Here is a 22257-nt window from a genome sequence, read left to right on the forward strand (position 1 = left end):
CATAAGGGATGTTTCTATCCCACAATCTTTTTTTTTTTTTTCTTGCCTTCTTGCACTTTTTCTAATTCTGCTGCTTATTTATTTACTTATTGCATTTGTATCCCACATGTTCCCACCTCTTTGCAGGCTCAATGTGGCTTACAATACATCATGAATGGTAGAAATAGATTAGAAAATAGACATTTAGTGTTGCAGAAGGATCTTGGGTGGCATTATAGTAAGAAAACATGGTAATAATATAACAAGCAGATATTATAAGGTAATACTGAATATATGTGGAGGAGTTGTGTATATTCACATTTGTTGATCTTTGTGGTATGCCTTGTTAAAGAGATGGGTCTTCAGTAGTTTACGGAAGTTAGTCAGTTCGTAGATCATTTTTAAGTTGAGCGGCAATGCGTTCCATATCTGTGTGCTCAAGTAAGACAAGTTTGACGCATGCGTTAGTTTGTATTTTAGACCTTTGCAGTTGGGGAAGTGAAGATTGAGTTATGTGCGGGATGATCTTTTAGCATTCCTGGGTAGTAAGTCTATCAGGTCTGACATGTAGGCTGGGGCATCTCCGTGAATGATTTTGTGAACTAGGGTGCATATCTTGAACGTGATGCCAGTGCAGTTTTTCTCGTAGGGGTTTGGCACTTTCATATTTTGATTTACCGAATATGAGTCTGGCTGCAGTGTTCTGGGCTGTCTGAAGTTTCTTGATTATTTGCTCTTTACAGCCGGCGTAGAGTGCGTTGCAATAGTCTAGATGACTGAGCACCATTGATTGTACCAGGTTGCGGAAAAAGGTCCTTGGGAAGAAAGGTCTTACTCTTTTTAATTTCCACATTGAGTGGAACATCTTCTTGCTTGTGGTAACTCCGAGAATTTTTAAGGTGTCCGAAATTGGAAGGGTCAGGTTTGGTGTATTAATGGTGGTGAATTTGTTCGTGTTATGTTGAGAGGTGAGTATTAGGCATTGGGTTTTTTCTGCATTGAGTTTCAGCTGAAATGCATCCGCCCATGAATGCATGATCTGGAGACTTTGGTTGATGTCATTGAAATTTTCCTTTAAATCTTGTTTAAATGGGATATAGATCATTAAGTTGTCAGCGTAAATGTGTGGGTTGAGATTTTGGTTTGATAATAGTTTGGCCAATGGTATCATCATTAAATTGAATAGAGTCGGCAAGAGGGGGGATCCTTGTGGAACTCCGCATTTGGGTATTCATGTGGCTGATGTAGTCGAGTTAGATGTCACTTGGTATGACCATGTGGTCAGGAACCCCTTGAACCAGTTGAGAACATTGCCTCCAATTCCGAAGTACTCGAGGATGTGTAGTAGTATTCCATGATCAACCATGTCGAAAGCACTAGATATGTCAAATTGTAGGAGTAGTATGTTTTTGCCAGTTGCTATCATTTGTTTGAATTTAGTCATAAGAGTAACCAATACTGGTTCTGTGCTGTGGTTAGCCCGAAATCCTGACTGGGAGTCGTGGAGTATTGAGAATTTATAGTGAGTTGTTTGGTCACCATCCCTTCCGTTAGTTTGGTTATTAAGGGAATGGATGCTACAGGTCTGTAGTTGGTTAGGTCACTGGCATTTTTCTTTGCGTCTTTGGGTATGGGGGTTAGTAGAATGTTTCCTTTCTCCTTCGGGAAGAGTCCATTTTGTAGCATATAATTCAAGTGTTCTGTTAGGTCTGTTATAAATTGTTGAGGAGCAGATGTCATAAGGTTGTTTGGACATATGTCTAATTTGCAGTGTGATTTGGCAAATCTTTTGAGCGTTTGGGAGTTGGTATCCTCTGATAGTGTTTCGAAGTTGGTCCAGGTTCTGTCTGCTGGGTATATGCCAGGGTCAGGATCTAGACAGTCAAGAAATTCATCGTAGTCGGTGGTACTGACAGGTATCTTAAGTCGTAGTTGTATGATTTTCTCATTGAAGTATTGCGTGAGATTGTCTGCTCCTGGTGCTTCTTTGCTGTTGGTAGTGACTGGAGTAGTATCTAGTAGTTTATTTACGAGTTGGAAGAGTTTATGTGTGTCCTTGTAGTTTGGTCCAATTTCAGTTTTGTAATATAATCTTTTAGTTTGTCTTATGGTGTATTTGTATTTTCTTTGAAGTTGTTTCCAGGCGTTGAGTGTGGGGTCATCTTTCTTTTTATTCCATGCACGTTCTAACCTTCTAACTTGTGTTTTAAGTTTTTTCAGTTCTTCATTGAACCATGGTATTGAATTCTTTCTGTGTGAGGTTCTGGTTTGGGTTGGAGCAATGTTGTCTAATATGGATCTGCAGCTATCGTCCCATTCTAGGAGGAATTGGTTTGTATTTGTTTTTATTGTCCATCCGTTGTAGTAGATCTGTTGCCAGAATATTATTGGGTCTATTTTTCCTCTCGTGGTGTAGGTTTTTCGTTCTTGTTTGTTAGGTGAGTCTTTCGTCCGCCATAGGAGGGTGATGTTTGCTTTATAGTGGTCGGACCATGGTACGGGTGTCCATTTTGTGTCAGTATAAGGTTTGATTTGGGATCGAATTTATATGTGACGATATCTAGTGTGTGTCCTTTAATGTGAGTAGGCTGCGTGTTTGGACTGCGGAGATCCCATAGTTGTAGGAACTCTTCACATTCTTGGGTGTTAGTTGAGGTGTGATCTTCAAGGTGTAGGTTGATATCTCCTATTATGATAAGGTTTGAGGAAGAGACACAAGTGTTCGAGATAAGGTCCATAAAGTGTGTTTGGGAATCTTGCCAGTTGCCTGGTGCTCTATTAAGTTCCTGCAATTTTGGGTGATTGATTCTTACCGAGGCGATTTCGAGTTGTGGCAGAATGGATTCGGCTGTGGTTGTGATGGTGAACTCGGATTTTTATATTATGGCTATTCCTCCTCCTCTTTTTCCGTTTCTTGTCCAGTGGGTAATTTTGTATCCTGGTGGGCATAGATCTAAGATTATGGGATCTTTAAGGTCATGAATCCAGGTTTCAGTGATAAATAGGAGATCAAGATTATCTGTAGTGATCCAGTCTGTTATAGTCACTGTTTTATTTACTACTGATCTGGCATTTACATATCCCATTTGGATTGGTTGATAAGGTTCAGTTTGGGATTTGGATGTGTTAATTTTTACTAATTGTCTGTTTTCTTGATATCTGGATTTGTTGTGTCCTTTCTTCCCTTTCTGTTGGTTACTTTCGTATGTATTTGTTTTTCCTTTTAGTTGGTTGTTGTTCTTTTGGTCTGGAGAGTTGTGATTGGGTTGTCTGTAGGGTTTGTGTGCTGTGGGTAGATTTTTGTCTATGTTGGGGGTTCTCCATGTGTGATAGATTAGGGGGAGGAAGTAAATTATCATGATTAATTTGTTGATGTTCATGTTGGCTATAGTTAGTATTGGTTGTTGATACCTGATGGTGTTAGTGAGTGAAATTTTGTATGAATATGAAACAATATCAACATTTAGTGTTTAGCCGTGTAGTTCAGTGTGTTACAAAATGGAGCTTAGGAGGTGGTTAGTGTCAGCTATAGCAGATTACAGTTCTGGTTCCTGTATAGTGCTATGGTATGCATAAAAACATTTAAAGAGCAGTTAAAAGGTGTTTAACAGACATTTAGGGGTTTAAGTTCGTCAAACAATTCAATGCTCTAGTGGTTCAATAATTTAACCTTACATAGATTGCATAGACTGCTGAACTATAGAGTTTCTGCACTAAGCCATTCTGCATGCAGCAAAATGATGAGTTTGAATAGTACCCAATTACTCCCAATTTTGTTCGCTGCACAGCTTTTTCCTAATCGTTCTACACCACTCAGGATTTTGTAGACCTCAGTCATATGTCCCCTCATCCAACTCTTTTCCAAGCTGAAGAGCCCTAACCTCTTTAGCCTTTCCTCATACGAGAGGAGTTCCATCCCCTTTAACATTTTGCTCGCTCTTCTTTGAACCTTTTCTAATTCCGCTATATCTGTTTTGAGGTATGGCGACCAGAACTGAACGCAATACATAGAGGCAGAGCATGGGCGAGATGTAGACAGGGCTCCGACCTACGCATGTAACTTAGAGTGCTTTAAGTTACTTGGGTAGCTGCCACACTTATGTATTCACACCTACACCAGCTCTGTGGCTGGTGTAAGTGATAACGCTTAAATGTTAAGACAAGTTGAAACCTAGTTACAGTAGTATTCTAGAAAAGAGCGTAGATGCCTACATTTCTTTATAAAATAGGCTTCTACAAGTTGCCCTGTTATAGAATTGCCCTCTTAAAGGATAACTTTGTTTTTCTTTAGGACTGTAGTGATAAACAGAGTCAAATTGAACGAGCTATAAGAGAAAAACGAGCAGCAGAAGAAGAACTTGAAAAGGTAAGGTTGCACCTTTCTAATGCCACTCTGGGAAAAGACCAAGGGTCCATCGATCCCAGCATCCTGTCCACAACAGCGGCCAATCCAGGCCAAGGGGACCTGGCAAGCTTCCAATGTTATTGTTGTTTTCTTATGTGTGTATCTATAGTTTTAAATCAAAAGGACTTAAATAGAACACTCTTGTCTTGGGTCACCCTGCACAGGCCTGCATGGTAGTTTATTAGTTCGAGCCTGGACGTTCATGCCCAATCACTTGGAAATCCTGTAGAGAGGGAGAAGCAGAGAGATGGAAAATATTTTTTTTAAACTACTTTCCAAATTTGTACTTTGTTGCTAAGTACAAATGTACAGCTTAAATGTAACTCGTTACAAGTAAAAAGTATTGCAAAAAAAAAAAAAAAGTAACGCTAAGTTGCAGCTGGTGCAACAGAGGTGAAATGACTTGACCAAGATTAGAGGAAGTGTGAAGGCGAGAAGCAAAATTTGAACCCTGTTTTTTCTGGTTCTTAGCTTTTGCTGTAATCACTCAATATGTTCCTTTCATGCAAATATCCATGCTCATCTATTCAAAATGGATAAATATCAAAACATACAGTATCCTGTAAGTCACATTGGGCCCTGTGTACTAAGCTGCACTATAGGTACGCTAGCATTTTTAGCGCGAGCTAATGCTAGAGACACCCATAGGAATATATGGGTGTCTCTAGCGTTAGCATGTGCTAAAAACACTAGGAGGCATATTTTCAAAGCACTTTGGGAGGCTAAGTTCCATAGGTTTCTATGGAACTTTGGGAGGCTAAGTGCTTTGAAAATGAGCCTCTAGAGCACCTAAGTAAGCAGGGCCCATTGAGAGCAATTTTAAAAAGGAAGGGTGTTTTGCTCAAAATAATTCTTTTCAAGATGCCTCCCTCCTTTCCTCCCAGCTGGGAAAAAAGAGGTATCGCCAGGGCCATCCTGGCAAAGTACGCACGAAAATCTACTTTTAATTCTTCAAGTGCTTTCCAGTATGAAGATTACATTTTCATGTTCTGCGAGTACTTATGGACAAGACCTTTTCAAAGAGAAACCCCGTGGGGATTTTACCTGACCTCAGGAGTAAAATATAGCTATGGACCTCAAGCTACATGGGAAGATTTTAATAAATGTGAGCTTTAAAAAAATCTCCCATTATTTGAAGCAGAAATATAAATGTGGAAAAATGCAGACAGAAATGAATTAATCTGGGAACCCTCCTTCAAAATCTGTTTAAAATTGCCAGCCAAATAAATTAGCCAGACAGATGTCCATGTTGGTTGGAACATGAAACTTTTACAGTTGTGGCTGGCTGTTTCTCTATCCATTTGCAACAGCTGAAATAGTATAAATTCAGGTCTTTTTTTTTAATAAAAAAGTTTTGAAATGTTTGTTTTCCTCTTGAAATTTATTTGTTTCATAAATAGCATTATAAAATATTTTTACTTACTGAACTTTGTTTGTTTGTTAGTTACATTTGTATCCCACATTTTCCTACCTATTTGCAGGCTCAATGTGGCTTACATGGTACCATATCACACTCTACAACATAAGAAAAGCCATGAACACTGATGTTTTTACAAGTAACCCTAAGATGTATTGACAAAACATCTTATTCAAAGAGCAGCATGAAATGAACACGGAGAATAATTATTGATAAATGCAAGAGATTGGAATTCCCCAGTGGATCGGAATTCAGCGGAAATACACTATGCTACAGTAACCCCTTGCTATATTGGGACCTATGAATGGAGCCCTGGGTGGGAGGAGCCCTGCAGGGAAAAGTCCCTGATTTGTGGAATCTCAGTGTGGGGTGGAGCTGGTAATTATTATATAAAGGAGGACAATATTGTAAAATTTGTCCTTGGTAACCTGTGTTTGAGAACTTCTATACTCCCTGCCAGGTGACCTGGTGGAGAGAGAGAGGGGGGTACCTGCAGAGCCAACCCTGACAGTAGAGCAGGATCAGGGTCATTGCTGTTAATCTCCTTAGCCAACAGAGGAGCCGAACTGCGGGCTAAGATTGGGGGGAGGGGGTGTCTCGCCGTAACCCGGGCTCTAGGGTAGGATGCAGTCTGAGATGCCATCATAACTGTATGTTGAGGGCTACCAATTTGTTAAATAAAGTTCAGTTGATTTTTCTTAACTCTCCTGACTACCATGTGGTTCTTGGGTTGGAATCTGAGGGAACCTGAAGTGAGTTGGTCACACCCAGTCTCCCGAACCCCAAGGTAGGCTCTTGGAGAAAACCAAAGAGCCTAAGCCACCTAAATGAGAGAAGCAGGTTACACTACCACGTGGGAGGTCTCTGGTTGAATCCCCAAGTAGGGCCTTTTATTCTCCAGGTCAGCTGGAGATGCTTATGAGGCAGTGTTCACAATCCCTGTGGTGTGTAGGGCAGGGGCGTATCTGAGGTTCGGCGGTAGGGGGGGCAGGGGCTAGAGTGAGGGGGCACATTATAACCCCCCCCCCCACCGCCGTTAACCCTCCCCCGCCTACCGCCAACCCTTTCCCCACCTACCGCGGTCACCTACCCCCCGAGGTCCGCTCCTGCCAGTTTTTTAAAATATTACTTCAGCTGGCGGGGGACCCCAACCCCCGCCAGCCCAGCCGAGGTCTTTAACTTCTTCATCCTCGTGCTGTTAAACCTGCAATGCATCCTTCCAGTTGGACGGAGTTTGACGTCGCAGCACGTTGACGTCCTGCACGTACAACGTGCTGCGACGTCAAACTCCGTCCAACTGGAAGGATGCATTGCAGGAACAGCACGAGGATGAAGAAGTTAAAGACCTCGGCTGGGCTGGCGGGGGTTGGGGTCCCCCGCCAGCTGAAGTAATATTTTTAAAAAACTGGCAGGAGCGGACCTTGGGGGTAGGTGACCGCGGTAGGCGGGGAAAGGGTTGGCAGTAGGCAGGGGAGGGTTAACGGCGGTAGGGGGGTCCAGGGTGAAATCTGCGGGGGCCCAGGCCCCTGTGGCCCTACGCAGATACGCCCCTGGTGTAGGGAATCATGATCATCACTCGGGCTGCCTAATTTCCACCTTCAGGGCCATGGAAACAATGTACACATGGGACTGCAAGCTTCCTGCAGGGTTCCAATATTAATCTGTAAAAGTTTTCTTAAGTGTTTAAACATAACCTTTACTCATATTTTAGGGAAACCTAAAGTTTTAACTAGCATTCAAATTAATAAAATGCTTCCATCATATTTAGAGGTTTAAATTTAGCAGTTCTCTTTTACAGTCTTCCCTAGAGCCCTCCCCCCCCAACTCTCTAAGGGGTGTAGCTATATCACATTATCTCCTTGCACCTAAATACAAAATAATAGTTCTCCGACTACAAGCAGCCATGATATTCTCACAAATGGATGACATCATTCTACAGCGGGCACTGCCAAAATGTATTTCCTCACCGTGCACGCGTGTGTGCCTTCCTGCCCAATATGCCAGCGCGGGACCGCTAGCCTTTTGTTTTCCATGGAGCAGAGAGGTTGTATTTTTAATCTCTCCTCAGCACGTCAAATTTTTGCCTTTTGGTGCCTTCTCTTTTCGAGTCAAATTTTCCTCATAATTATTTGTGTTTGTCATAGTGTAATTCATTATAACATTTTTTATTAAATTTTTTTTTTGTTTGGTTTTTTTTGTTCTGTTTTTCATTTTTCATCCTGAGGGGCCTCTAAGGCCTTCCGTCTACCTGGGAACCTTTGACCTTTCTCAGGTACACGATTACTCAAGCTCCCCAGGTCATTGAGCCTCTTGACCTTGCGTTGGGGCAGTTTTTCCGTCCATGTCATCGAGGGTGCTGAGTGGCTTTAAAAAAAGTGTGCCTCATGTAATAGGACTGTTTCAAGCAAAGAACCCCATAGCTGGTGTGTTCAGTGCCTAGGTCCAGACTACCAGCGTATGCAGAAGAAGTCCATTAAAACCTGCAGAATCCAGTGTCAAAAACATGATGCCATGTTCATGCCAGGACTCTACGTCATCCTCATCAGTACTTCAAGTATTGAGAGACCTGCAGCGCCAAAAGCCTAAGAAGCATTGCCATTGCTCTCCCTTTGGGCAGTCGTCCCACAACTCCCCAGAATCCATTGTTCAGCCTGTCTTCTTTCCTAAACTACATTCTCATCCTGGAAAAACAGCACTGCATAGCACTACATACTCTAGCATACTATCTAGAATGTACAAAATATCATCAACAATCCTCCCAGCTCTTTGTATCCTTTGATTCTAGCAAATTGGGAATTCCTATCACCAAGCTTACAATCTCTACTTGGGTGGCTGGCTGTATCTCAGGTTGGGTTGACCCTTGATGGCCATGTCATCTCTCATAAGGTGCAATCTATAGCGGCCTCACTAGCCCATTTCTGTTCTGCCTTTATTCAAGACATTTGCAATGCGACGAAGTGGTCTTCTATCCACACCTTCACTATTCACTACTGTCTGGAGCAGTCCTGCAGAATCTTTTCACTGTTTAAAAATCCAACGCCACCCTCTGACCCATTTTTCACCAGGCTCACTACTTGCTTCACTGTCAGAATGTACTTTTCCTATGAGCCTAGTAGCTAGTGAGTCCCATTTGTGAGAGTATCATGCCTGCTTGTTCTCTGAGAAAGAAAGCTAAGTTACTGACCTGTAGCAAATGTTCTCTGAGGACAAGCAGGTATGTATTCTCACAACCCACCCACCTCCCCTTGGTGTTGTCTTCTTAGATTTAACACTGTACTGCCAGTCCCGCACATGTGCGGTGGGGGTATTGCCTTAAAGAAATGGCAGTACACTTTGGCATGTCCGCACCTGGCTCTGTCGAATGATGTCACCCATTTGTGAGAATATATGCCTGCTGTCCTCGGAGAATACCTGCTACAGGTGAGTAACTTAACTAAACAACCGGAAGCTTATAGTCCCATGTTTCAGCCTCTTATACAAGTGAAATTGATATTTTCAAAATAGTTAATTCCAGTGGCTATATTAGCAGTTAGTGATGCTTGAACCTTGGGAGAATCTGTAGGCCATGTCAGTTATATGATAGGTCACATCATATTAATCCGTCAGTCATTGCATTAGAATGGAATCTTCAAGAAATAGGAACTGTCTAGGATGACTGTTCGCTCACCGGCTAAGATACTAAAACTAACTTGGAATTTTACCATTTGTGAGCAGTGAAAAGGACAACTTTATTTAATAGTCTAACGGCGTTTATTCAGCAGCAGGCAAAGTCATGATTTCATTGTGAGTGGCGTTTCATTGTGGCGTTTTTTTTTTTTTACATATATACCTACTTGACAGATGTACCGTGAAGGCAGAGGAAATGAAGGCGATCACAAAAAACTAGAAGAACTACATCAAAGGTGTCTGATTGCAGAGCGTACTAAGAATGACCTTCAGATTAGTCTTCAGACAGCGCACAATAAAATTAGACAACTGGAGATCAAGTAAGAAATTAATTTATACATAATATTGTGTCATAAGACTGTGTACTTGAAAAAATGTTAGAAGGTACTGTAGCAATGAGAAACTTAGGGGTATGTTTACTAAGGCGCGTTAGTGTTTTCAGTATGCATTTAAAATTAAAGCACATTAAAATGATAACATTCCTATGGGCACATTAGTGTTTAATGTTCGTCCACCCTTCTCCTCCACCGCTTACTCCAGACTCCGTTCCTTTTATCTTGCTGCACCATATGCCTGGAATAGACTTCCTGAGCCGGTACGTCAAGCTCCATCTCTGGCCGTCTTCAAATCTAAGCTAAAAGCCCACCTTTTTGATGCTGGTTTTAACTCCTAACCCTTATTCACTTGTTCAGAGCCCTTATTTTATCATCCTCACTTTAATATTCCCTTATCTCTTGTTTGTCCTGTTTGTCTGTCCTAATTAGATTGTAAGCTCTGTCGAGCAGAGACTGTCTCTTCATGTTCAAGTGTACAGCGCTGTGTACATCTAGTAGCGCTATAGAAATGATAAGTAGTAGTAGAAATAGTAGTACTCTTTGGGATTCCGGAATCTTGCTACTCTTTGTCATTATCCCTTATTTGTCCTGTTTGTCCTAATTAGATTGTAAGCTCTATTGAGCAGGGACTGTCTCTTCATATTCAAGTGTACAGCGCTGCGTCTAGTAGCGCTATAGAAATGATAAGTAGTAGTAACATGCGTTAAAAACGCTAACACACCTATAGCGCATCTTAGTAAACATACCCCTTAAAGATCAAATGCCCAATGTGGAACTTAAAACCTTGACTACTGAATAATTTCCAATTGAAAAATGAATGATTACCTATTTGGACTTTATTGGCATCTATTGATTTGATATTTTTCAACGTTTGTCACTCTGTAGCACAGATACTCAAACAATCTCACCACCCTCGTTCTAGAGCACTTACTGTACATTCATTAAAATGGCTACATTGATTTTCTCTTTTTCATATGGTTTCGTAACCTTATATTTTTTCTTAAAGAGATGGTAACTGGTACAGCTGTGCATTACAGAATTAAAAGCTGCAGTCCGAGCAGTCTGTAGCTCCCATCATTGTGTACAGGCAACTTGAAGTTAAAAATTAGAGGTAGAGATTTTTGGGAGCGGGTAGAATTAAGCATGTGAATCAAATTGCAAGCAGAGATTTTCATTTTCAAACCTTCATACTCCCTTTTTAATACATACTTTACAATTGGTCCACGCAGATGGTACTCGATGGATGGATTTTAGAGTAGTTGCACAGGAAGTTTCTATTTAAAACTGTTTTCATCTTCACTCTACAAGTACCTAGGTCATTGTACAAGTACCTATAGGCATTACCACACTGGCAGCTGCTAGCACAGCTTTATAAAAGGGGGGAGGGGTAATCTGTTAATAACATGATTAATGCATCAAAATTTTAACTGCAGTTTAAAAAAATGAATGCACAGCTAACAGCCACAATCTTCTATTCCCTGCTGGGCCCACTTTCTCCTTGGGTCTGCATCACTCTTCTGTCTTGTTCCCCTGCCCCCAACTCTCAACCATCCACCATTGCTTGTCTCTCCCTCCCACCACCACCATCATCATCCAACGTTGCCCATTTCTTCCCCTTCCACTACAGTCCAGCATTGCCAGTCTTTCTCCCTTTCTTCTCCCCCTCCCACAGTCACTCAGTCTTGGCTCCTCCTTCGGATCCACTTCCCCGGGTCTGCATGCAGGCGGCAGTAACAACAGGAAATGGAAGGTAGGCTTAAGGGTATCTCCACTTTCCTACGACTCTAATCCCAACCCCCTCCCCCTAAAGAGCAATAAGACACCCCCTCCCTCTCAACCACCAGATAGCAATAGGCCCCTTCCCTCCTGACCCCTCCAAAAAACAATAAGCCCCCTCCCAACCCCCCCCCCATAGGGCAGCAGCTCCCTTCTGACCCCCCCCCCCCCGTGATGGGCAACAGCCCCCTCCTTCCCAACCCTCCCCACCCCAAAGAACAATAGGCTCCTTCCTTTCTGACCCCCCCCCCCCCAACCATTGTAGGCCCCTCAAGGCATACCTTTAATCTTAATCATCTTAATTTCAGGAAATCACTCAAGACCAGCTTATTCGGAAAGGCCTATCCCAAGGATTCAACATACTTCCCTACATCCTGCAACACAGCAAATGGACCGTTTTGGACACTCTTAACAGTTCCTCCTTTTCCCCTGTATACCCTCTTCTTTTGATTCTCCCTGATCATTACACTATATTGTATTTGTATATTTACCGGATTGGTGATTGCCTCTACAGTTTGATGTAAGCCACATTGAGCCTGCAAATAGGTGGGAAAATGTGGGGTACAAATGTGATAAATAAATCTTCTCTGCTGGTCCAGCAGGGTCTTTGGGCAAGAGCAATCCCCAGTTGCACCTTCCCATGCCCACTGCGATCTCTAGACTGCATCACAGCCAGCATAGGCAGGAGTGACTGGGGATTGCTGCACCCAGAGACCCACTGGACCAGCAGAGAAGGTTAAGGTAGGCCATGGGAGGCCTACAGGAGTTGGGGAGGGGGGCTTTAGTAGAGGGGTTGTTGCTCTTTAGTGGAATTTGGAAGGAGGGAGGGGGCCTATTGCTGTTCAGATGGTGGGGTCAGGAGGGAGGTAATTTAAATGCTGCTTCAGGCCGCTATCCAGTTAAATGTTGCTGGATATTAGCAGCCGGTCCACTGAGCACAATTTAAACAGGCAGGAGCCTGTCCACCTGCTTAAATATCAGGCCCATAGAAAATGACGGCAGATGAAAATCCTTCCATACCATCTGCTATCTCTTTCCCTTAAAGATCCTATGTGCTTGACACATGCTTTCTTGAATTCAGATAGTCTTCTTCTCCACCATCTCCACTGGGAGGCCATTCCGTGCAACCACCACCCATTGCTATTGAAAAGAAGATATTTGTTTCATATTGTTGTTGTGTTCAATGACCACGCTCTGTAGGTGCCTGCTATTGAGACAGACATGGGGAAGCAACCGCTTGCCCTGGGATTTAAAGCATGGAATGTTGCCACGATTTGGGTATTCCAGGTACTTGTGACCTGGCTTGGCCACTGTAGGAAACAGGATACTGGGCTAGATGGACCATTGGTCTGACCCAGTATGGCTACTTTTATGTTCTTATGCCTCATTGTGATTCCATACATTCAGAGCCTTTTTGGCCCCCTGTCTGTTCCCAGGTAAATTTGAGGCACACTTTCTCAGACTCCTCACACAGGCGGCAACGCCAAAACATGGCACCATGTTGAGTCTCAGAGATGTTCATATCACAATAAACTTTTTACTTATTTGGATCTTACGCCTGCTTGTTTTCATGGTAGAAGTGCCATCAGATACCCTGCTCTTCTGTGTTTTCCTGTGGACTTTTTTAGTGGTATCTTTGTTCCTCCACCTTTATTGGCTTTCCCTACACAGTCTTCCTCTAAACCATCTCCGCTGGGAGGCTATTCCATGCAACCACCACCACCCTTACATTTATCTTCCTTTGTGGACTTATAGAAAGCCTAAGTGCTTTATGGTTTATTTCCTCAAATTGAGAGTACTCAAATATAAACCCATCCGCATATAAACCAAGAACGTTTTTCCTCTAAAAAAGGGGAGGGGGGGAACGTTGACTTGAATATCAACCGATGGTTCATATTCAAGTACCGATAATCCCCTCCCCTCCCATATGTTATTGGCCAAGTTTAATAACTGATAGTGTCTCTTTGATATAATATTAAAATTCAAAGTATTGGCCAAGAAATTTCTTTTTTTTTTTTAATTTTTAACAAGAATTCTTTATTGAGGTATTGTATTTGTTACAACTCAAGTCAATACAAACAGAAATCATACAAATCCCTTACCATATAATATCATAAATGTTTCAAGTCTAGCCATCACATTAACATAGGCATACATATCATTTCTTGTAATATTTAAACTTTTTATGTGTATTCCCCTTCCCCAAAACCAACCCCCGCCCCCCCCCCCCCCCCCTCTTCTCCCTGTGTTTCATCCCCGAGGAATATCTAGCCTCCATATCTATGCCAAAAATCTGATCACTGGAGCCCAAATTTGCTCCCATTTTGCTAGAGTTTTTTGTTCCATAGCCATTAATTTTTCCATATTGCTTATATACCATATTAGATGATACCATTGTTGCATGGAGGGACACCTTGTCTGTTTCCACATCCTTGCTATCAGCAATCTGGCTGCATTAATGCATTGTTTTGCCAACTGCGCACCCGGGGCCCTTAGTCCTGTGAGAGGTTTATTAAACAAATAAATTGCTGGGTCCCAGGGGATTTGTCTTTCCACCCAGACCTGTACTCTCCCCCGCACCGACTTCCAAAAAGCTGTTATTTTTCTGCAAGACCACCAGATGTGTCCCATTGTGCCCCTCTGCCCACATCCCCTCCAACATAAATTGGAGGTATTCAGGAACATATGGCCAAGAAATTTCTTAAGCATTCAGCTGAGATTAACCAAGAAGCAAAAGTATATTATATTTGTCTTACTAACCTTAACAGGATCTGTTATGAGTTTTTGAAAACACAGGCAAAAGGTTGTAAGCCATGTTTAATTTTTTTGCTCATATTAAACTTCTCAAGTTAACTTTTATGAGAGATAAGCATGTTCATTTAACTTGTGTATTGAGGAAGGTTGTTGATGGATCTCTTTCCCTTTCTAGTTCAGAAGAGGAGATGTCTCGTTGCCAGGAAATGATTCGGAAGCTGAATTCTTTTCTGGAGTCTGAAAGGGAAAACTGTGGCAGTGTCAGTGAAGAAAGGCTGAAACTTCTTCAGGAAAATGAGCAGCTTAAAAAAGAAGTGGTGGAATGGAGGAAGACTGCTGGAGAAGCACAGCAAAAAGCTAAATTTCAGGTACTTCAACAAAATGTAGCTATGCTGTTTCCTGCCCCCAAGCAAGCCACTAGACCACCAGGGTGACTTGAGATATATGTACGTGGGTGGGAGAGAGGGGACTGTAAAAAGGGAAGTGTGGGTGCAGGGAGGAGGGGAAAAAATTGATAAGGGGCAAGGTGGTTAGATTGAGAACAGAAGACAGTGCAAGCAGGGCTGCCAAGAGGGGGGGACAAAAGTCCCCGGGCCTCCGCGGGGGGTCCGGCACCGCCACAGTCTGGCCCACCCGCTCTCCGTCGCTCCCACGACTAACCTGAAGCGCCTTCATCTTCGACACAAGCAGCAGGGCAGGCCACTCCTTCCTTCCGTGTCCCGCCCTCGCCTGACGTAACGTCTGCGAGGGCGTGGCAGGGAAGGAAGGAGAGGTCTGCCCTGCTGCTGCTGCTTGCGTCGAAGATGAAGGCACTTCAGGGTTAGTTCAGAGGGCCCAGCACTGGCAGCGGGTGGAGGGGGGCCCGGCGACCTCGGGTGGGGGGAGGGCGCAACGCGACGTGACCTCGGGGGGGGGGGGGGCCCGGGAACGGCCTTGTCCCGGGCCCAGCCCCGGCTCTCGGCGGCCCTGAGTGCAAGGCTATCTAGCCCAATGGGTTGAAGCCAGTAGGCGGAGATTGCTGCCATACTAGTTAACCCAAAACAATAGCAAACACTATTGAAAACAATAGCAAAAGATTATTAGAAATAAGGGACTGTCTATGCATGGTCCATCTGTAAAAAGTCAAAAGTTGTTCCAGTTGTATAGGCAGTGCTTTAAAAGATGGAGGACAAAAGATTTTTTTTTTAAACTTATTTGACAGCTTCTTAATTAATTTGAAAGCTTCCCCTATGTAGATATAAATATCATGAAATAAAAACTGAGTATCATGAAAACTTCTTCAAAAATTATTGTAGCTGGTAGAAAGAGCACAAACAAACAAAAAAGCAGGATTAGGTCAAAAAGGTTTATTGGAATGATACCCGACGTGGCCATGTTTCGCCCTCAGGCTGCGTCGGGGGTAAAACTATAAAAACAAAACAAAATTATAAAACCATATGAGACTATAGGAATAAACAATACAGCATTCTACTTACCAAACAATGTATATTAATATAGACATGTACAAATCACATAAGCAGTTATCGTATGTTTAAATGTACTATCAAACTACTATCAAACCAAAACCTTAACCCATACATATACGCAGACGACGTAACGATCTACATTCCATTTAAACAAGATCTAAATGAAATTTCCATTGACATCAACCAAAGCCTACATATACATAGTAACATACATAGTAACGGCAGAAAAAGACCTGCACAGTCCATCCAGTCTGCCCAACAAGACAACTCATGTGTGCTACTTTTTGTGTATACCCTACTTTGATGCACACATGGGCAGACGCATTCAAGCTGAAACTCAATGCAGAAAAAACCAAATGCCTAATACCTCAAAACACAATACAAATAAATTCACCACCATTAACACACCAAAACTGAATCTTCCAATTTCGGACACCCTAAAAATTCTTGGAGTTACCATTGATCGACACCTAACACTTGAGAATCACGTGAGGAACACAACCAAGAAGATGTTCCATTCAATGTGGAAATTAAAAAGAGTAAGACCTTTCTTCCCAAGAACCGTCTTCCGAAACCTGGTACAATCAATGGTACTCAGCCACCTAGATTACTGCAATGCACTCTACGCTGGATGCAAAGAGCAAATAATCAAGAAACTTCAGACAGCTCAGAACACTGCAGCTAGACTCATATTCGGTAAAACAAAATACGAAAGCGCTAAACCCCTACGAAATAAAGATGTATTACGTTCAAATTATGCACCCTAGTTCATAAAATTATTCATGGAGATGCACCAGCCTCCACGTCAGACCTGATAGACCTACCACCCAGGAATGCTAAAAAATCATCCCGCACATTCCTTAACTTTCACCCCCCAACTGTAAAGCTCTCAAATACAAACTAACGCATGTGTCAACCTTTTCCTACCTGAGCGCACAATTCTGGAATGCGCTGCCGCAAAATTTAAAAACGACCTATGAAGTAGCTAACTTCCGAATTCTACTGAAGACTCATCTCTTTAACAAGGGATACAACAATGATCAACAAATATGAATTCCTGTACACATATCCAGAACTGCCTCTACAATATCTACTTGCCAAAATATTAACTTGTTTTTTCATTGCCATGCTACCCAAGATCCTTTTGCTATCACTAAATGTATATTTTCTTATATAATTCTGATATATTTCCTATATATTTCTTACTATGTTTGGTTGTAAAAATACTATCATGCTCTCTCATTATCATGTTACCCAAAACCCTTCTGTCATCACTAAATGTATACTTTATCATGTATTTCCATTAATCATGATGTATTGTAAGCCTCATTGAGCCTACAAAGAGGTGGAAAGATGTGGGATGCAAATGCAACAAATAAATAAATACATCATAAAACAGCAAAAAAAGGAAGATAAAAACATGTACAAATCACATGTATAATTCCAAAATTAGATATATTGTAACAACTTTTAATAATTAAAAACATTTTTAAAATAAGTAAAATGACATAACCATCAATATAACGTATCAATGAAGAGGGGGAGATAAAAAATTATTAAACTCATTATACATACCTATCAAGAGTGTATATAATTATATTATACACACTTGTAGTAGAATCAAAAAAAGGTTCAGAAACCAAGTTCTAAAATAAAAAATTTTTTAAGAAAATCCTATATAATAAAACGCACCTCCAACATTCTGAAGCTGACTGCATGGCTGAGACATTCCTGCTCTCTGTATCCATCTCCTGAATTGACATCACGTATTTCTGGGTTCGTCACAAGCAGAAGTGGCCAACCACACAAGGTTTCTCAGCTTCAGAATGTTGGAGGTGCATTCTATTAAATAGGATTGGTCAGTTCCTTGAAGCACAGCCAGAGCTCAGCGTCCTGCACAGTAACACTCAGACACCAGAGAGAGAGGGGGGGGCCTGACACCAGAGAGGGGGGGGGAGGTATCTCTGTCACACACATTCTCTCTCTCTCACAGTCAATGTCTTTCTCTCTCTTACTCTCACACACTGTCTCTCACACACTCTATGTCTCACACACTCTATGTCTCGCACTGTATCACATTCACTCTCTATGTGTCACACACTCTCTTGGTCTCATACACTCAGTCTCACAGACAGTCTGTGTCTCACACACACTCTCTCTCTCGCCCACACTGTATCTGTGTGAAACACACTCTCTCTCTCTCACACTGTGTCTCACATACGCACTTGCACACACTCTCATTCTCACACACACACACACTCTCTCTCTCTCACACTGTGTCTCACATACGCACTTGCACACACTCTCTCTCTCTCACACACACACACACACTCGCACATTCACTCTCTCTCTCATACACAGTCACTCTCACATACACTCTCTCAAACACACACACTCCGAGGAAAACCTTGCTAGCGCCCGTTTCATTTGTGTCAGAAACCCTTTTTTACTAGTCATAAATAAAATCAAAAACTGAAAATTGAATACATGTCACACATGTACATAAACTAAATGAATGTTTTCAAATTTACAGTTGCGCTGATTAAAATCCAAATGGACCTTTAAAAACATTTATTTAAAGATACAAAACACTCTCCAAACATAGATGTAGAAAATTCATGTAATCTGAAGAAATGTAAACCCCAACACGACCTATATGTATCAATATTAATGAGTCCAGTATTACTCTTAGCTCTAATGACATACTCACTGAAAGAACGGTTAGCTTTCGTCATTGGTGTAAAATGAACAATCACCTTTCATCATATACTGATTGGATGTATACACTGAATAGGTATTTAAAATCCAAACGAGCCTTTTTAAAAAACGAATCTAATGATATGGAACACTCTCCAAACTCGGATAAAAAATATAAGAAAAAGCTTTCCCAAAAGGACCTATATGTCTCAATGTTAACAGGTTCAGTTAAACTCTTGTAACATATGCTTCCATCACGAGATTGACTAAAAAGATCTTAGTAGTCTATGGTTAAGAGAGACACTCCATAACATCAAACATCTCAAATCGGAACACTCCGATATGGCTTCACAGATTTAGAAATAAAACAAATGCTTACCCAGTCGTTACCTTCCTCCTACTCTAACATCATATACTGATTGGATGTATACATTAAATAGGTAATTATAAAGTTTCAATTGTGCTATTTAAATTCCAGACGAGCCTTTCAGAAAAACGATTCCATGTTCCGTCTAATGATAAGGAACTCTCTCCAAACATGCATAGAAAAATAGCAATCCCAACAGGACCTATATGTCTCAGTATTAGCGGGTTCAATTAAACTCTTGGCTCTTATAACAGATCTTCCATCACAAAAATGAATGAAACGATCTCAATAGTATATAGTTAAGATAGACGCTCCATAACATCAAACATCTAAAAACGGAACACTAGCAGATACGGCTTCACAGTGTAAGAAATAAAACAAATGCTTACCCAATCGTTACCTTCCTTCTACTCCAACATGACTGATATACTCAGTGTTACCGATTTCCGTTTAACTTGTGACTCTTATAGTGTCGTAATGGGGGTGAAAGGTCATCTAGCATCACGTGATTAACTCATTAAAGGGCCAAGTGAATATCTTATAACTGATCAAAAAATGAAAATCAACAAATAAATACGATTGTTCAATATGTAAACTTTTATTTATTAAAAAAAACAGAATAATCATTCTCTTGATTTAACCCAAACGGTTTAACTGTATTAAATTTGAAAATAAAGTCTTTGTTCTGCTTTTAATAATGATTTATTGATATCTCCACCTCTCCAATATGTCTGAATTCTCAGCAATACAAGAAATTTTAAATCTTCAAAAGAATGCTTAAAATCATGCATATGTTCTGCTAATGGTTTCTCAAACAGCTTGTTCTTAATGGCACTCTTATGCTCAGCAATGCGTTTATTAAATGTACGTATTGTTTTGCCAATATATACAAGTCCACAGGGACAAATTACTGCATAGACAACCTGTGATGTTTTACAATTTGAATATTGTTTCAATTCAAATTTCTCTCCTGTCTTGGGATTTACAAAAAAAACTTTGTTTTCAAATGTACTGAACAAAACGAACAGTTTAAGCATGGGTAATGTCCCCATACTGGGTCCTTCCTTACAAGTACTGGCAATGCTGATGGTGATAAAAGATCCCTTAGATTCCTATTCCTCTTAAATACTATCATTGATTGTTTTTCAGAAAAACATGGTATATTCTGAATAAGTGGCCAGTGTTTTCTGAATATTTTAATAATGTCACATGATGCATGGTCAAAATAAAGAGTACAGATAATTTTGTCAGCATTATTATTTGAAGCCTCAGTATTGACATGAAGAAGGCTATATCTTTGGTGTTCTTTTGTTCTTAACATCCCTTCTTCTGTATATTTTTGTGGGTATCCCCCTCTGCAAAAATCTGTTAGCCATTACATTCATCTGTTTTTTACAATCCTTAGTATCTGAACATAATTTTTTAACCCTTAAAAACTGACTATATGGGAGGTTGCGTTTTAATGGTTGACTATGACAGCTTTCATATTTCAACAATTTGTTCCTGTCCGTTGACTTACGGTATAATGTCGTTTTAAACCTACCTTGTTCAAGTTTTATTTTAATATCTAAGAAGGGCATTTCTTTTCTGTTGAAATACATCTGGAACTTCAAATTATTATCCCGTGTGTTCAACCATTTATGAAACTCTATTAACAACACCTCGCTGCCTTCCAATAACATCAATATATTGTCTATAAATCTCCGCCATGTAAGAATATATTTCTTAAATGGATTATTTTGTATATATTTTCTTTCAAAATTACCCATGAATAAATTTGCCAGTGAGGGGGCTACAGTTTTCCTCCTGGTGAATGTTGGACTGATGAGGGGCCGAGCATATCTGCATCTCAGATGTGCTTACCAACCTTCTCTCTCTGGTGGCTATGAGCTTTGGAAAGCTCCACTGCTGTTCTGCTTGCCAGCACTCTTCAGCCGGCACATGGATGGCAGCCCTGCTAATGGGAGATCTTTATGTTTCAACTTTTTTATTGTATTATCGTAATAACAGACCATTGTACAACACCAAAATGAATATATGTACATCACAGTCAACTATTAATTGTGACAATTGCTAACACATATCGTCCCTCAGGATCCTGGATTATCTTATGAATGTGGTTTGGTATTCCTTTTCTAATTAAAATTGCTACTCCCCTTTTTCTCCCCACCGCTGCTGTTGACATACATTCCTCCACCCACCATTTGTTCAATTTAGCATGTTCTTCTGCAGTTAAATGTGTCTCTTGTAAAAAGGCTATATCAGCCCTAAGCCTCTGGAGGTGTCTTAAAATTTTTGATCTTTTTATGGGCGAAGGGATGCCCCCAACATTCCATGTAATAACCTTAATTAGTGCATCTGTTTTAGCTTTCCATCTCCATATTTACATGATCTTGATGTCCGAGAGGTGCCGGCCCAGCCTCCAGCCCCTCCCCCTGTTCTAATAATCTAGCGAATAGTCTATCTTTCTTTTCAGATATCACTTGTGTTGTCTGGCAATGTCTCCTGAACCCACCCTCCCTCCTCCCCTATCCCTTCCCTTCCCCTGTGAATCCCCTCTCCCCCCCTTCTATCCCCTTCTATTCCTATTGGAATTAGGTCACCGTCGACGCCTTTCCCTTTTTTTCCCCCCTGTTCTAACTTATGTGCAGTATATTCGTCCTACTGATTCCCTCTATATATTAACTCGCTGATGAATCTTTTACATGTTTTTGACCCCTCTATCAATTACTAACAAATTTTTTTTTGTAATTTATTTATTTATAATTTCACAAATAATTACAAGATACACTTGTTAAAGAAAACTCGGAAATAAGATATCAAACAAAAGGAATTACAATAATATTTCTCATATCAATAGAAACAATATTTTCCTATCTTAGACCACCAACACTTTAAGGGGGAGTCAAAGAAATTGAGGAGAACAAAAACAAATTATTTTTCTTATTTAGGCAATAGGACCTAGAACGCCCCACATGTAGTCATTACTTCATTATTTCCCTTAATCCAAGAGGTCATTTGACAATCTTCTTTGATCCAACAAAGCTTTTCAATTGTTCAGGTTCATAAAAAATATACTTATTATCCAAGTATTTGATTAAACATTTACATGGATAGGCTAGCAAAAAGCTAGCTCCCAAAGCTTTCACTTCATCTCTCAATAGTAGAAACTCTCTTCTTTTTTCCTGAGTAAATCTAGTGACATCTGGGTAGATCCACAAACGGGATCCCAAAAAAGTTTTTTGAGCATTTTTGAAGTATAGTTTCATAATTGAATTGAGGTCTTGCTCAAAGACCAGAGAAACTAGCAGAGTTGACTGAGTATAAATTTCAGGCAGTGAGTTTTCAAGAAAAACTGTTAAATTTTGTAATCCATCCTCTTGCATTCCCTGCAC

At 40.9% G+C, this 22257-nt stretch overlaps 1 protein-coding gene across 3 annotated transcripts in view; it reads left to right on the forward strand.

The window, feature by feature from the left end:
* SCLT1 (sodium channel and clathrin linker 1) overlaps positions 1 to 22257 on the forward strand; it is a 145802-nt gene that overhangs the window by 96682 nt on the left and 26863 nt on the right. For all 3 annotated transcript variants that reach the window (XM_030191734.1, XM_030191737.1, XM_030191735.1), the window contains 3 exons: positions 4271 to 4345; positions 9642 to 9787; positions 14508 to 14700. In XM_030191734.1, the coding sequence (XP_030047594.1) occupies positions 4271 to 4345; positions 9642 to 9787; positions 14508 to 14700 (414 nt within the window). The remainder of the gene's footprint in view (positions 1 to 4270; positions 4346 to 9641; positions 9788 to 14507; positions 14701 to 22257) is intronic.

Source organism: Microcaecilia unicolor, chromosome 2 (assembly GCF_901765095.1).
Source record: "Microcaecilia unicolor chromosome 2, aMicUni1.1, whole genome shotgun sequence".
NCBI lineage: Eukaryota > Metazoa > Chordata > Amphibia > Gymnophiona > Siphonopidae > Microcaecilia > Microcaecilia unicolor.